Source organism: Brassica oleracea, chromosome C6, assembly GCF_000695525.1.
Source record: "Brassica oleracea var. oleracea cultivar TO1000 chromosome C6, BOL, whole genome shotgun sequence".
Taxonomy (NCBI): domain Eukaryota; kingdom Viridiplantae; phylum Streptophyta; class Magnoliopsida; order Brassicales; family Brassicaceae; genus Brassica; species Brassica oleracea.
Genome location: NC_027753.1, coordinates 6,208,815 through 6,225,772, shown reverse-complemented (window position 1 = coordinate 6,225,772; position 16,958 = coordinate 6,208,815). Strand labels below are relative to the sequence as shown.

Genomic DNA, 16,958 nt, shown 5'->3' with positions numbered 1-16,958 from the left:
AGTATAAAAGGACATTTTTAGTACCCACCGTAAATCCAAACGTAACAGCCCCACTGTCAACCAAAATCACCGATAATAACAGATCCAAACCACTGAAGTTTACACACCCCCGATCTTCATAGAGAGTGTAATCCCTTAGCTTCATTAAGTCATCAATAATTGTCATGTCCTTCTGTCTGTAGACCAGAATGCCATACCTTTGTAGCCTTATTCTCCATTCCATAATCACTACATTACTTGTCCACTCCTGCCTGAGCACTTGGTCAGCCCTGTAATCAAAATAACTATACACTAGCTTAGTCTGTGCCTGGTATAAACAAAAACAGCATAACCATCTTCCCCATACAGAAAGCAACGTCCACATGAGATTAAAGCTATCAACCCACATAGCCACAAATACCTTTCCACACATCCCATATAAAATAAAAACGCCAGAATATATAACAGAGACAATTATGAAAGCCATCTCTAAAGACCTGAAGTGCCAACAAACCAAACGCCCATTATTATTCCACCGGTTAAACAAAATATCAAGCTTCGCAAAGACTCTTTAAGGACCAAGCAATAACTAAAACCATAATACCCATAACCCCAAAGAACAAACAACAAAGAGAAAACCAGCACAACTTTTTATATTGATCCCAAATTTCCCTTTCTCCACACCAGAGAATTTTTCCGATAATACTATATCTTTCCGAATTGATACTTTCAAACTCAATATCGTAATTGTATCGCGAATCCGTTATCGTCCATAATATTTCATTACCAATTCCACAAAGGATCCCAATTCTCCATTCCCCCAATGAAACCAGATCCGTGATTGATTCTCCCTATTCTTTCCAAACAAAAGAAAGTCGTAGTAGTGAATTAATCAGAGGATATACCTTTATTATCCGGAAATTTCGTCTTGATGATGACCGAAATCGAGATCAGCTTCGCTATTATCCTGATTTTCCTTAGTGTCCCCAATTCCCCTTTTCCTCTCATCACTTCAAATCTCCCGAGATCTGGAAGAAATCTCTTTTCCGTATCTCCATGAATCTTATCTTGATGATTTCCTATTCCAATCCAAACCTCCTCACCGATTCCGGGATCCCATCGCCGAGAGAACATCAAAACCCTAGATCGCTTCTTGAGTCGCCATCGTATGAGAATTTTTAAATATCTTTTTATTGAAGTCAAGAGGATATGGACATTCTATTTATAATTTATCTAGATTTTGAGTTTTTATTACATGCTTTTTCCCATTACCTATCACTTTCTTTTATGTGATGAAAGTTAAGAAATTGGAAGAAAATTCTTTGTTTGCATCAAATCTTTCTTTAATATACACATAATTACAGAACACACACATATAATAAAAACTAAGAATCAATTATAAAACAAAAAAAATAACAATTTTTTTTTATGAATCCTAAATACAAGTTATCTGAATATAAATAAATCTGGACATATCGAAGAATTTTTTGTAAAAAAAATAAATGGAAAATAATTTGTTTGAGAGATTTAGTAAAATTTGAAAACATTATTTTGTTACTTATTACCTTTTAAGTGTTTATTTTCAAATATTAAATTTTCTGTTAGATGCTCAGAAATGTCTACCAATGATATCATTGATATGGCTTAACAGTACTGATCATGATCCAAAGATAGTAAACAAAAAAATATTTTAATACCTAAAATTTACATCGCTTAGAAGTAATATTTTATATTTTAATCACCAATATTAAAAATACTAACAATAAATATATTGTTTGAGAAATCGGCAATAAATATTTGAAAATTTAGAAACATTTAAACCAAAAAATCATTGCTTGGGTTCCTGCTCCATGGTTTTATACCTTTTTTTTGCTAAACTGTAAATATCATAAATGATTGAAGATTTTTTTTTTTTTTTTTTTTTAACCGAGGGTCCCAGGTCGGGGCCCAGACATCCCTCGAGGCCCGCAGCAGCCACGTTATTTCCACTCCAGAAGTAGCAGGGTGGGCCCGGGTGGCCACCTAGTGATTTAACCGTAGTGGGGTGCCTTCGAACCCAGATCGTTTAGCTCACTGGAGTCCGCCTACCACTAGGCCACCAAGAGGTGGTTTGTGATTCTATTCCAAGGTAATAATCTAAATTCTATTCCAACCCGGCAAAAAAAGAATAAAAACAAGCTGGAATAATTATCAACCACAGAATCTCACTATCATCTCAACCACAATTGCATTAATGCCATGAAACCTTTGTGAGATCTTCGAGCTGAAATGATGTTTCTCATCTCTCTATCGATTGCTTTGAACACAAGAGATGCCGGTAAACAGACTTTGTTGTGAACGACGTTAATCCTCTACTTCCATAAGTGAAACACTACCGATTGACATGCTAGCTTGCGCGGTAGGGTAACTTGCCCAATGGTTTTATACTTTTATACAAACAAAAATATTCTTTTTGTTTAAATATGCATTTATATTGCAGATTTTCATATAACAAAAAAAGCCGAAAAGCTGAGGATTTGTGATTTCATTTCATTTGCATATAAGTGGTTGAAAAGAAGAAAATGTAACATGCATTTGTTTTGTGTTCCTTTCCATGTCCTTCGAGGAAATGCACGAACCCCATGACTTTGACTTTCAACTCCCTTGTCCTCTCTTCTCGCATGTCATATCTGCGGTATATTTACTAAATTAAAAAGTTATTCGAGTTTTTGGAAGTTTGATATATTGTCCACATGACCACATCTATAAAAACCATTTTGGTTTGGTTATTAACTTATTATAGTGATGTGACAGAGTTGTTTTGATGAGAATGCTTGAAAAAATAACACTGGATGCCTTAATTAAATAGACATTATAAGGTGGGAAAATACACTACAAGAAATAATTTAAATACATATAGGAAAATCATTTAGTCATTTAATATAAGAATGCTCATGGTAATTAAATAAGTCTATATGTAATTAGGTTTTAACAATGTCTTACAACTATTAAAATGTAGACATTAAAAATCAATACTATTAAACACAGAAACAATTTTTATCTACTTACAAATAGTCTAGGTTGGACCAATATATTTAATTATATTTCCTATTATTTCTACTCATATCTAATTTAATTATTAAATATACATCATACCTAAAATTAAGGAACTAACTAACTAATCTATTATTTTTTAAACTAACGAATTTAATTTATATTAATTTGAAATTTAAAAAACTAACCAATTATATTTTAGTTATTAATGTAATAAATAATTATATATATATATATATATATTCATTCGTATATATACAACTATATATTAATCCAAATGAAAAAAAAACAAATTGTTCAAAACCCTCACCAAATACATAAAAATATAATTCTTATAGTTAGAGTGCTAAAATATATATATATATATATATATAATAAAATAAATATTAATAGTAATTATATGATGAAACATGTTATTATTGATAGTTTTATGAATATATTTTTTATGGGTTACTCAAACAGACATGTAATATATATATATATATATATCAAATATAAACTAAGTGAACAAATATATTAACCAAATATATCATAAAACATTACATTAACATAAATCGATGCCAGAGATTAAGGGTCAATATTTTAATTGTTTAAAAATATAATTATATATATATATAAATTATAAAAATTAAGAACTAAATATAATAAAAATATATATCAAAATTAAAATAATAAATATTTACATTTCTAATGCGAATAATGAAATTAACTTTTAAATTTAAAATAAGTCATAGACAAAACATCAAAAAGTATCTAATAACATGTGAATAACAAAAGTAAACTAACTAAATAAATAAACAATTATATTTTTTTTGCAAACGTAAATCATTAATTTGTGATAGACGTATACACATTATTGATGCTCAAATCTATTTCATTTTTAGTATGCATCCTCTCAAATATTGATCCATTAACAAGATGGAACTTTAGTTGGACTAAAATTGTATTAAAATTGGAATATTACTTCCATAATATATCCACTATTCATCTGAACATTCATGAATACATATTACAATACTCAAATATAATAATAAATCAAACCGAATTACATATTGGGTCATCTATCAGTTCAACCGATAACCAGATCTCGGGTTTTAGCGGTTGTTACGGGTTTTATAGAATTTTTAAATAACAGTTTAAAAAAAAAACTAAAATGGATTACATATGAGCCACCGAATTTGCGAATTTAACTGTAGGTCGGATCGGGTTTCAAAACATTGAATATAATGTCTCATTTGTAATATCTAAGTGTAGATACAATTAAAATACAAATTTATATTAAATAAATTTAGAATGCTTAGAAAATAATTTTGCGCTTTGAAAGCGCGGATCAAAATCTAGTCTACTCTATTAAAATAGAGTCTTAAATTTATCTACCATTAAAATTATCATTAAAGTTTTGGACTCATTTAAGTTTGTTAGGAAGCTACTTAATTTATGGACCATTTCAAATTTGTTACAATATAATTATATTACACGCTACTATCTATTATAATTTAAACAATCTGTACCGATTGTTATCTCCAATTAAATTAGCAATACAATAACTCTTACTGGACCTATTTTCGTATAGATGAAACTTGGCTTACAGAAACCTGTCAATATGAACAAAATATTACCAGTATATAAACTTCAATCGGTCTTACCACAACATAAAATTCAGAGCAGTTCTCTTAAATAGTTTTTTTTTAAAGTTTTTGTCACAAAAACAGATCTCAAAAACTAAAATGACCAAAATAACATTTATTATTTGAAAAAAAAATTTGAAATCCTATCCCCAAAATCCCACTCCTAAACTCTAAACACTTAATCCTAAACCTTAAACCCTAAACCCTAAACTCCATCCCTTAACTCTTAACCTTAATATCTAGATTAATTAATCCTAGAGGTATAAGTGTATATTTAATTCTTCTGATAAAAAAATTAAGTTTATTTTGGTCATTTTCATTTTTAAGGTCTATATTTGTGACAAAAAAACTTTTTTGGTCGTAGAGAATTTCTCTAAAATTCACAGACGTACCTTTTGAATGAATTAGAAGTTATATATTACATGCATTTTTTAACTTAAAATAATATTCACACCTACTAATTTTGAAAAATACCATCCTTATCTAAAAGAAAATTAGAAAAATATAAAATTTATCAAATCTATAGATTTGATCAAATCTATACAAACTTGACAGCACACTAAATAACCGATAACAATTAATATGATTTTTTATTATGTTATTTTGTTACATATATATATATATATATATATATATATATATATATATATTTANAATCCTATCGGTTGATCCGGTCGGCCCTGGAAAGATCACATTTAATGCTATAGAGTGGACTGGCTACCACATTGTGTGACCCGAATTTAGAATTCCTCCCGACTAATGGCAGGGGGTGGTGAGTCAATCATCTGTTATTCCGTTATATTTGAAAATTTGATATCTAATTTTAAACAAGATTGTCCTCCTTATAATCCGGCCTTCCTATCGCTCAACTCCCCATCTCCATTGATATTTTTTCATATCTTAACTTCATATAACAACTTCAACAAACTATGATGTTGAAATCAGAATATGCTATCGATTCTTTTTAAAATTGAAATCAAAATATCTTCGGGACACTCATTATACATAATCATTAGCACATCACTATAAATAATCCTCCATCAACTAATCACTACAACATGGTTTAATAAAATATTTTATATAAAATATAATATTTTATATTAAAGAAATATAAATCAAAATTATTCTCCATATATTTTAACATATCTTCTATTAAAAAGAGAAGTACCAAATATATCTACCATAAAAATTCATAATAGGTCTATTTCCTTAATTACATATAATTGATTATTTACATTAATCTATTGAATATATAAGATTTCTTAAAACTAAATAATTATAAAGATATTAAATTACAAATCTGTTGAGAAAAATATAACAAAATCTTACTAAATTTTTTTAATATTTTTAAATTAATAAATTGAATAATATCGTAAGCAATAATATAATATTATTTATTTATTTATTTTTTAAATTACTATAAAAATAAATAAAGTTATATGAATTTTTTATAAATTTTAGAATTATTTTTCTATATTATATTACAATAGAAGTAATATATGAATTAAATATGAAAACTATATTAAATTGATAAATTAACATATTTAAAAAATGCTTTCATTTAAATAAATAAATAAAATAGTATTCACCATTTAAAAAGATTAAAATATTATTCACCGTTTAAAAGGAGTAAAATTTTTAAATTATGTAATATTTTATATAAAATAAAATAAAATTGTTAATATATGTTAAACTTTTTATCTACAACTATACATTATCTATTTATTTATTTAAAATTACAACAATATATTATCTAAAAATAGTTATATAAAAAATATAATAGAATATAGCTAACATTTAAGTGCTATTTACAAATATGCTATTCGAAAACTTTAATTTTTAATTCATTTAAGATACTAAAAAGAAATCAATTTTAATTATAAATTTAATATTTATTTTTAATTATGACAAAGAATGTTGAAAAAGTTATAAACAATTTCATCAAAATTTTAAGCTTTTTATATAACATAATGCATTAGCTTAGTAACAAAAAAATCAAATAATCATATATTTTTTAAGCTCAAAAGTTTTAAAAATGAAAAGTTATCCGCACGGACGTGCGGGTTAAAATCTAGTTGTAAATATGTAGTAAGCATCACTTAGAAGATGAGAGTAATTCGATTATAATGGTACACTACAATTTCTAGCAGCATTATATAGTGTGCTGTTGATATATATTTTACAATTTGCTTTTTCTAAACTATGTACATTGGTTACATGTTTACAACACTCTATTTTCACTTCACATCATCTTCCCTCTCTTACACATCACTTTTTTTTCTTCCACATCATAATTCAACATCCACTCAATTCATATTCTCTCCAATGATTTTGTTTAAAAAAAATTACAACACCGTGTCCCACCAACTTTATTCATACTTTTACTTTATGCTTTTGTGATTACATATTATAAGTTAAAAAATGATTTTTTTTTTGTATTCAAATGAAATGAAATAAGTATCTATTTATAGAGTATAAAAAATGATGAATTTTGATATAAAATTTATATATATATATATATATATATATATAATTATAATTATAATGAAATAATTGATGTTAAATAATTGAGATGAAAAAAAAATTAGTCTAAAACAACTCTTTCTCTCTCTAAATTTTGGTCCAATCAATATTCGTCACGTCATACAAGAGGGACCCACTTTTTTTTTCAACACCGGGTGATAAGTTTCAACACTCATTTTACCACGTCATATATTTTACTTTTACAACAAACCATTATAAACTTATCAACTGTTGATAAATATTATCAATAATTGATAAATCTCCCATTGTAAGTAGTCTAATGGTCCATCTATTTCAACTCATTCTTTTAACTCTACAGATTAAAATTCCAATTTGCAAGAACGTGTAGGGGTGTGCTTCGACATAAATGTAGTCATAAATATCGTTCAAAAAAAAAAAAAGTCGTTTAGACATTCTTTCTAAGATGATTAGGCTAATGAAAGGACGACAAAAGATAAGAGGATTCTCTTTCATTATGGGATGTCACTATAAGGTTTGGTAAAATGGGTTTTCAATTATAAAATCAAATTGGAATACTAGTCAAACCTAATGAATTATAAAAGGGACCCTTACATTCAGATGGTACAAAGTGAAGCATACACAGTGGATGACAACAAGAGAGAGTAGGTTAACGATAAGCATTGCTCTTCTACATTAGGCCACACCAAGTTGTTATACTTTTATACTTTATCTTTTCCTATCCTTAGTTGATCATAAAAAGTCGAACCAAAATTCAAAGTGATATACGATCTTATATCTATCATAGAAATAAATTTAATACAAAGTTTCATAACTACTTGTGGCGACTTATAACTAGCGTGAGCTACACTTGATTCTTATTGAAGGGAAAGGGAGATGTGAAACCAGATGATTTACTCAAGCTGATAAATTTGTAATTGTATAACATCATGAGAAAATATGTAAATTATTACCATCCGATTCATTTTACATGTTTACGTACTGATCCAGAGATCCAAATATATTGATTATCTAGTTTATTATTTATTTAGGCTTTTATTTGGAATGATTTTTAAGATTTTTAAGAGTTCTATGGTTATTTGATTTTTAAGATTTTTAAGAGTTTTATGGTTATTTGATTTTTTATATAAGTATAAATTGTATTCGGTTTATAATTTGATTAAATTCCTTTTATTTCCGTTAGATCTGATAGAGATCTCAAGAATTTAATAAGTCATTAATTTTAAGCATTTTAAAACTAAATAATATCTTTATATTATCGTAGCTTCCGCTATATCATGTGTTATCAGAGCGAGCAAGTTTTTACATACAACATTTTCTTCGAAGATAAATATAAGTTGCTTCTGATGAAGGTCTGCGAAATTTTCAGAAAACTTATTGGAAGCCAAATTTTGGCGTATAAGATGATGAAGATCGTGCTCAAGACAAAGAAAACAATGCATTCGATGGTGAGGTGGACGTCCCTAGAGATGAATACGCTCTCGAGAAAAATTGGTTCGTCTCACGAGGAGCACTGACTTTGAAAAATCATGTGTTACTTGGGCTTATGCACCACAAAGCCCAATTGAAATGATGTCTTCCTCCTATACCATGAAGAATAAGGTTAGGAGTCCACGGTTCTTCATGCCAAAGTCAAAATTGATGAAGTGTTTCATAATTATTTTGCACGCGGAGAATTTTATCATTGGAAAGTTAAGAATAAAGAAAAGTTCGGTTCTTTGGACGAAATTTTGAAATCGAAAACTACGGTTAAGATTCGAGGAGAAATCCTTTCCAATCTAAGAAAATGATGAATGAAAGATTTTAGGATATATTCCAAATATATTGATTATCTAGTTTATTATTTATTTAATTTTTAAGTTAATTATTTAGAATTATCTTAAGGATTTTAAATAGTTTTATGGTTATTTGGTTTTTATATAAATAATATTTTTGTTCCTAAATTGTATTCAATTTATGATTTGATTAATAAAATTGAAAATTCTTTATTTGTTCTTGGTAAATTTTAAGTATTGAAAGACTAAATAAGATCTTTGTACTATAAATATGAATCCGAAAAAGATATTTAACTAAATAAAACAATTTTTTTGGGCTTAAGCACATCTATTTTGAATACTATTTGTCGAGTTTTTCTTAGTTCATCTTCTGACATAATAACATAATAGCCAATAAAAAATATAAAAACATATAAAAACTATTAGTAATTGCAAAAAAGAACAATTTTTTTTTAACATTGTTAACACCGCCATCAAAGCCTTAAACCCTAAACTCTAAATCTTAAATCCTATTTTGGGTAAATCCTAAATTTTTGGATAAACCTAAACCTTTTACCCTAAATTCTTAGGTAAATCTTAAATTCTTGGTAAACCTTAAATACTTGGATAAATCCTAAACCCTAGACCATTGGAAAAGTCTAGGGTTTATCCAAGAGTTCAGGGTTTATCCAAAGGTTTAGGGTTTACCCAAAAGTTTATGATTTATCTAAGAATTTAGAGTTTAGGTTTTATCTAAAATTTAGAATTTACCTAAGAATTTAGGGTTTAATATTTAAGAATTAAGGATTTAGGATTTTGCTTGCAGTGTTAATAACGTTTTAAAAAAAGTATCTGAAAAAATATTAATTATGATTAAGAGGTGAAAAAAATATTTTTTTCTCTCTCTATTTCATATTAAATGTCACTTTAGATTTGTGCATACAGATTAAGAAAACATTTAAGTTTGCATATTTTCTATATAAATAAATCATTATCCATACACCTAATTATATTTCAACAAATAGAAAAATAAATTGGAAAATAAAGAATAAATTTTGCATTGAAATGCTAAAACGACACTTATTTTGCAACCATTTTTAATAAGAAAAGAAAGAGTATTAAACATATTTTTTTTTTTCTTACTGGGCTAATTAAGTCCATTATATATAGCCCATTTTGGATGTGTCAGTGGAATCTATAACAGTGTAAAAGAATCTATAATAGTGTGTTGGAGAGAAGCAAACCGATCCTTCCAATTGAACCGGATATCGGTTCGCTCTTCGATTTGGAAAATTCTAATTATATTTTCCACTTTGAATTTTGGTAAAATGATTTAAAAAACTAGACACAGTCCATTGTTGTTCCTTAAGCATTTTTAACAGAGTAATTACTGCACTTAATATAAAGAATTACTGCAGTTAATATAAAGTCAACCTCCTAAGCTCCAACTCTTGGCAACAACTCGAAATCCCATATATATTAATTGAAATCTTTTAAAAAGTTATAGCCTGAATTTTGTAAAAACTAAAAACAACCTCATAGGATCCTATGTGACATTTGTGTATGCCTTCTAAATCGTAATTCAAAGAATTCTAGAGCATCTTATATAAATTATAGTTTAAAAATTATACTCTCTAGCAAAATAATATTTCGCAGGCTATATTTTGTCGTATATATCAAATATTTATTGTTTCGCAGGCTTTCCTTAAATAAAACCTACGGAATTACCTAATGTGATTAAAAACATATATATAGCAATTAATGATTTTAAACAATAAAGATCTGATAACAATCTAAATACTTTTTGTCATTTTTATTTATTTCTTTATTATTAGAATAAATTACATAATTACATTAATCATATAATAAAAATCTAGATTTTTTTTGTATATATTATATTTCGAATTTTTTAAAACGAGTATAAATTAATAAAACTCTTAAAAGTCGCACAAAAACTTTTATGATCAAGGTTTAATTTTTTTCTATATTAAGATACAATGATTATAAGACCATATGAAGAAATAATTTTATTTTAATAGGTTTTTATGTTAATATATATATATATTTCATATCGTTTAAATTAAACTATACATTGCATGAAAATGTATACTTATATTTTGATATTATCATTGAACATATATTGAAAAGTTAATATTTTAATTTTGAAATCTTCATTGTTTTTTAAATGATTATAAATTATTGAAATTATCCCACATTAAAAAAAAAGTCGTTGGTGTAAACTTTTGTTACACAAATATGCAAATAATCATAAAATCATCGAGTAGAAACTTCATTTAAAAAATATCCATATTAAAAGTGTACTATATATATGTTAATATCATTTACATTTAATTCTATATCATATATGTATATAAGATTGATTGTTTTGATTTATTTACCTTAAAATGATTGTGAATAAACAAGAGTGATAGTTTGATTTATATGCACACGCCAATTTATTACATAATAGTAACTGATTTCTTAGTTATTTAATATATATATTCATTATTCTATTATTTATAAAATAAATAATTATAAAATATTTATTCTGCAAAAAGTGCATATCCTAACCTAAGTATGTATCTCTTTAATTATTTTAAATAATAAGTATTTTCTAAATCTCAGGTCAAAACAAACAAACAAAATGAGAATAAACTTCAAAATTAATATTTATATCGAACAATAACTAAAATGAAAAAGAAAAAAATATTGAAGATAAATAAGATTGATACGTGAACGTAAACGTCTCATAACCATAATTAATTTTTAAAGTACTAAATCATGATATAAAACTGAGCTGACATAGTTTCTTTGTAATCAAATAGACCCGAGATTTTTCAACCTAAACATTAAGTTCTTATGCGGTAAGTGATTTTTTGACCTAAATTTTTATTAAAAATAGGATCAGCTCATCAGTAAACAAATTATGTAATTAACAAAAAGTTTAAAAAAATTGTTTAAAGACCAAAATATTAATTCAATCAAGAATATAAATTTATTTTCCGTATAATATTTTTTAAATAATTTTTATTTAAATTTATCCTGCGCAAGGCGCATGTTTTATCCTGCGCAAGGCGCTTGTTTTATCCTGGTTATTAAATATTCTTGTTCATGGAGGCAAGACAACGAAATCTTATTTATTAAGTTCTAGGGATTTGTAGTATAATTCAGTCTCCAACTTAGCGCCCACCTAATCTACCACCATTAAAATGATTAAATATATTTAATACTTCAAATTGTAACAGCTAATCGAATAATTTAGATCAGTTGTACTCTCATCAATCCTTTCAATCTTCCAATCCAGCTTAAACATTGAATGAGTATGAATAGATACATGGAAAATTTGTCAAAACGGAACCCTATACTATAAAACTATATTTGTCCATTTATTCTTTTTTTTAACCTTTCCATTTCTGAAATTTAATGAAATAAATAGTTTTATGAATCCAACAAAATATTAAAAATATACACAATTAATAAAACACCTATATACACAAACACATTTTTTTGGGTTAAAAAACTTAATAAATAAAATTTTAAAATTACGTTGCACTAAAAGTATAATTCGTCTTCTATGGAAAATGGGTTAGTAGAAAACGAATTCTAGAATAAACAAGTTCATCTACTTTTTTAGAAGAAATAATCTAAAACTAATTAAAATTCTAAATATGGGGAATGTAAATTCTACTAATTGTAAAGATCGCTACTTTTCTTTTGAATGCAGTTTCTACTTTTACAAAGTATTCTAAAATTCCGGGTACGCAAAATCTAAACTTAACACGAACGTCTACAAAAAGTAGAAATTGTATTCAGAATTTTTGTCATGGTTCTGCACAGTGTAGAAGGTGTCTTCTACGAATAAAAAATCAATTTTTTCAAAAATTAAGGAAGTTTCAGTTAAGAAAATATTCTAAAAATATTCTAATCTCCTAAAACGTGTCCTCGTCGATTTTCTTTGTCAAAATATCAAAAAGAAAAAAAATGATTTTGGCTTTTCTTCTTCATCAATATATGATTTCTCCATAGTTTGTCTTGTGATTTTCACAGACTCTTGTTCTATGATGCATATCTATACAATATGTGGTGTTTGGGAATTTAGTGCAAGCACGAGATGGGTATTTTCGGCTGATGATAAAGGGGGTAGACTACTGTTATTGAAATCAAGTTCTACCTTAGAGGATTTTAAAAGAATAGTTTTGGAGGATTTTAGAAATCAAATGCAATTAGGTTACGGGATATTTTTGATCTGTGTCGTGTGTTTAAAAAAAAAATATTTTGCATTTTTTTCCTTCTAAAACATTATGGGATTACCTTTCTTTTATCTTTTTTTACTAAATTTTTTAAAAATGGTTTTAATTTATGTTTAATTTGATTAAGGAAATGTTAGTTTTGGGATTATGAAAAATATTATACTATAGGGACAACTTAGTGATGGTTTTATACCATAAGAACAACTATGTTGTTTTTTTTGTTCCGTAACGTCTATTTGTAAATTAAAAGAGTAAAAATGTGATTTAATGTAAAAATTACATTGAAAATGTAAAATGACATTTTTTTGAAACAAAATAAAAAAAAACTAAAATGACATTCTTTATGCATCAGAGGGAGTTTGTCTCTATGAAATTAATTTGACTATTGGTATAATGTTTTATTATTCATTTTAACTTGAAATTATGTAATTTGTGCTAAAACTTACATTGAAGTTTATTTGAAGCATAAACAATGAGATTTATCAAAATCTAAGATTTGCTGCAATAATTGCAATTGTTTCACCTAAAAGCTACCCCTTTGCTAGTTAATCCGAAAGAGTAGCCAGAAGGGAATGCGACTTAATTAGCATTAATTGCGTTAATTTGGGAAGTCAGTAATCATAATTAGAGTAAAATTATACCACATGGAAGATCACTGGTCGCTATAGATCCAGATATGTTTCACGTTGGTCACAGCTCACAATGTCCCTCTCATTTTTGGTCCAGGTTTTATCCATCGTCGTTCTTCGCTCTCTCAACATTCACATCTCCATTACCTTATCCTCTCCAATTATACTTGGGTCCGCTAAACCCAAATATCTGGCCTTAAACCGACGGTTCAATGATTCTGTTTAATTTGCTTAATTTTACTAGTTTTTTTTTTCTTTTTTTTTACTAGTTCGTTGACCTGAAAAATAGGACTTCAGGATTCATTGTTAAAAATCTGCAGCTTCACAAACGATTATGGGTAACATTATCACGTATTTATACGTATATATTTTTTTCAATCACTCATGTCGTTATTACCAACAGCTACGTGAAACAGGCGATAACATAAAGAGCATCTTTATCGGGGGTATTTAGGAAGATTTTTAGGGGGGAAATGTGGGGTGGGTCCTACAAAATGGGAAGAAATGTAGCTTCCTGTCACGAAATAAGAGACGTGTGTTGTAGATTTTTTACACTGTTTTGCGGGCTCCACGACACGTGACGGCCCGCGATTGGTTCTTTTTTTTTTATAAACAGATAAAATAAAAAAAAAAATTTAAGAAGTGGAACTGAGTTTCCGCGACGCTGATGCTCTAAATACTATACAATAAAACAATAAACCAATGATTAGAAACTCATGTCCAACTCACTATATAACTTATATTGCTAAAAGTAGTTTTTCTTTATCAATCACTAGGCGTGGATATTTAGCAATATGCTCCTATATATATACTAGGACATGCAAAAGGTTTTTTGTGCTTCCATTTGCAAACTAGTCTCCTTCATTAGTTTACATACAAAAGTCTTCAATAATGGCCGGTATTGACTTTTCCTGTGAAGACTCCTTTAAGTTGGTGTCTTTGAAAGCTTACCTCGCCGAGTTCATCTCCACTTTGCTCTTTGTTTTCGCCGGCGTTGGCTCCGCCATTGCTTTTGGTTTGTTCTCTATCTCTCAATCCGCACCATGTGCAACCTATAGATATTATAACCATTTAACCAACCAAACTGAGGTGTTACATTCATCATATCAAAACATTTGATCTATTTTGTAACTATGAGTCAATACTAAATGAGTGTGACAATTATATTTTGTATAATGTAGGGAAGCTAACGAATAATGCGGCTCTTGATGCGCCCGGTCTAGTTGCGATTGCCGTTTGCCACGGTTTTGCCCTCTTCGTCGCGGTTTCCATCGCAGCAAACCACTCCGGTGGTCATGTGAACCCAGCCGTCACCTTTGGCCTTGTTCTGGGTGGAAAATTGAAAATCGTCACAGGAGTTTGCTATTGGGTTGCTCAGCTTCTTGGCTCCACCGCTGCTTGTTTCCTTCTTAAATTTGTCACCGGTGGTTTGGTATGTTCTATTACCATACAGTATCGTACATTTATGAAAACTTGCTTTTCTATTATTTTTATCAATGTTCTAAAGAAAATGTCTAGGCGCTAAGCGTTGAGCCGCCACCCACTTAGCTAATGATATTCCTGTTATTTTAGATATATAGAAATAGCTATCCTGAACACTGATTTTTATATTAACAAACGCTTTAAACATGGATAACGCAGGCGATTCCAATCCACAGCGTTGCGGCTGGAGTAGGGTCCACTGAAGGAGTAGTGATGGAGATCATAATCACATTTGCATTGGTCTACACTGTTTACGCCACAGCCGTTGATCCCAAGAATGGCACTCTCGGAATCATCGCACCACTTGCTATTGGTCTCATCGTCGGTGCTAACATTCTTGCCGCTGGCCCGTTCTCTGGTGGTTCCATGAACCCTGCTCGTTCCTTTGGACCAGCTCTTGTGGCTGGTGACTTTTCAGGACATTGGGTCTATTGGGTCGGTCCACTTGTTGGTGGTGGACTCGCTGGAGTTATATACTCCAACGCTTTTATCGCCGAGTCCAACCAAGAGACTGAGTCTGAGCATGTTCCTCTTATCTCTGCTTAAATGATTCTTGATTCTGATTCATATTTTATCAATTTTTAGTTTGGTTTTCTTTCTTCTTAATCTTGTCCTTGTTTTTTTTTTGGAAAGTTAATTTGGTGCTTGTTTGAGTTTGGTTACAAGTGATTGTTTGCATATCTCTTTTCTTGTAAACTTGTATAATATATTTGATGTTCGCGAGTCAGTCCGTAGAATACAAACCTACCAACAAAAACTAACCTCTAAATCTAACGTCGCATGCATCCAGCCATACAGTTGACAAAACTATTTAAAACGATATGATTGTATACGCAAATCAGTTTTACTCTTGCTAATTTGAATGAATATTAATTCATTCTGAGATAAATAGAAATGTATTCAATCAAACATTAGAAATGATCCATGTATTGGATTATATTTTGATGTTAAAAAGTTTTAAATGAAGAATCACCGGGGCTTCTAGCTCTGGTGGTAAAGAGCTCACGGCTGTGAGTTTCGCCACCTGGATTCAAAACCCGGCCACTGGAGAATTTACATGCGGACCCCCAACGCCCGAGACCGAAGACCGTTCACGGTGAGCCACATAGTGACGCCCTGGCAGCGTCCTTGCTCGCTTCGGTCTCTAGTCTGGACCACCACGGTGGGGCCAGGACACTCGGTTATCAAAAAAAAGAATCATTACGGTTACATAAACTGGTTTGGTTGGTTCATATTACGGCAAGCATATGATTTGGACCGATAATGTTGGGTACCGATGTGTTGAATATATATGTGGCTCACTAAGAACACATAAGGTGCACATGCACCCGCATCAATTTCAAAATTTTGTATATTCCTTAACAAATTTGATATATATGTCAATTGCACTCTACAAGTTCATACCAACAATGGTATTTGTGCTTGTGCACCCAGTGAAAAAAACGTTTTGGATTCACCCATGTGTCCAACTTAAAATTTGGGAAGAAATGAAAAAGCTCTAGCTAGAGAGGGTTTGAATCTCTGACCTTCAATAGAAGCAAAGCAAGCAATATACTAATATACCTCAGCATTGCACACTGACCATCGACATAATATCCGGACCCGAAGAACCAAATCCAAATTAAAAAATAGAATCAAACCTGAACTGAAGCTAGTAATAAATAAAAACGGATCCAAAATTTTGACATTTAAGAACTGAAT

The 16,958-nt window shown here is 28.9% G+C and overlaps 1 protein-coding gene across 1 annotated transcript; it reads left to right on the top strand.

Annotated features, from left to right (window-relative positions):
• The first annotated feature begins 14,551 nt into the window (after nucleotides 1–14,551).
• On the top strand, nucleotides 14,552–15,984 carry LOC106297089 (aquaporin TIP2-1). Its single transcript, XM_013733368.1, has 3 exons — nucleotides 14,552–14,790; nucleotides 14,957–15,207; nucleotides 15,417–15,984. Exons 1-3 carry the CDS (start codon nucleotides 14,667–14,669, stop codon nucleotides 15,801–15,803), a joined length of 762 nt encoding a protein of 253 aa, XP_013588822.1. The 5' UTR covers nucleotides 14,552–14,666; the 3' UTR covers nucleotides 15,804–15,984.
• The last annotated feature ends 974 nt before the right edge of the window (nucleotides 15,985–16,958 follow it).

Excerpts from the sequence above, each read along its gene's own strand:
- LOC106297089 (XM_013733368.1), top strand. The coding sequence starts at position 14,667 with ATGGCCGGTATTGACTTTTCCTGTGAAGACTCCTTTAAGTTGGTGTCT. Across the intron at positions 14,791-14,956 it reads TGGCTCCGCCATTGCTTTTG|GGAAGCTAACGAATAATGCG; the intron begins GTTTGTTCTCTA and ends TGTATAATGTAG. Across the intron at positions 15,208-15,416 it reads AATTTGTCACCGGTGGTTTG|GCGATTCCAATCCACAGCGT; the intron begins GTATGTTCTATT and ends TGGATAACGCAG.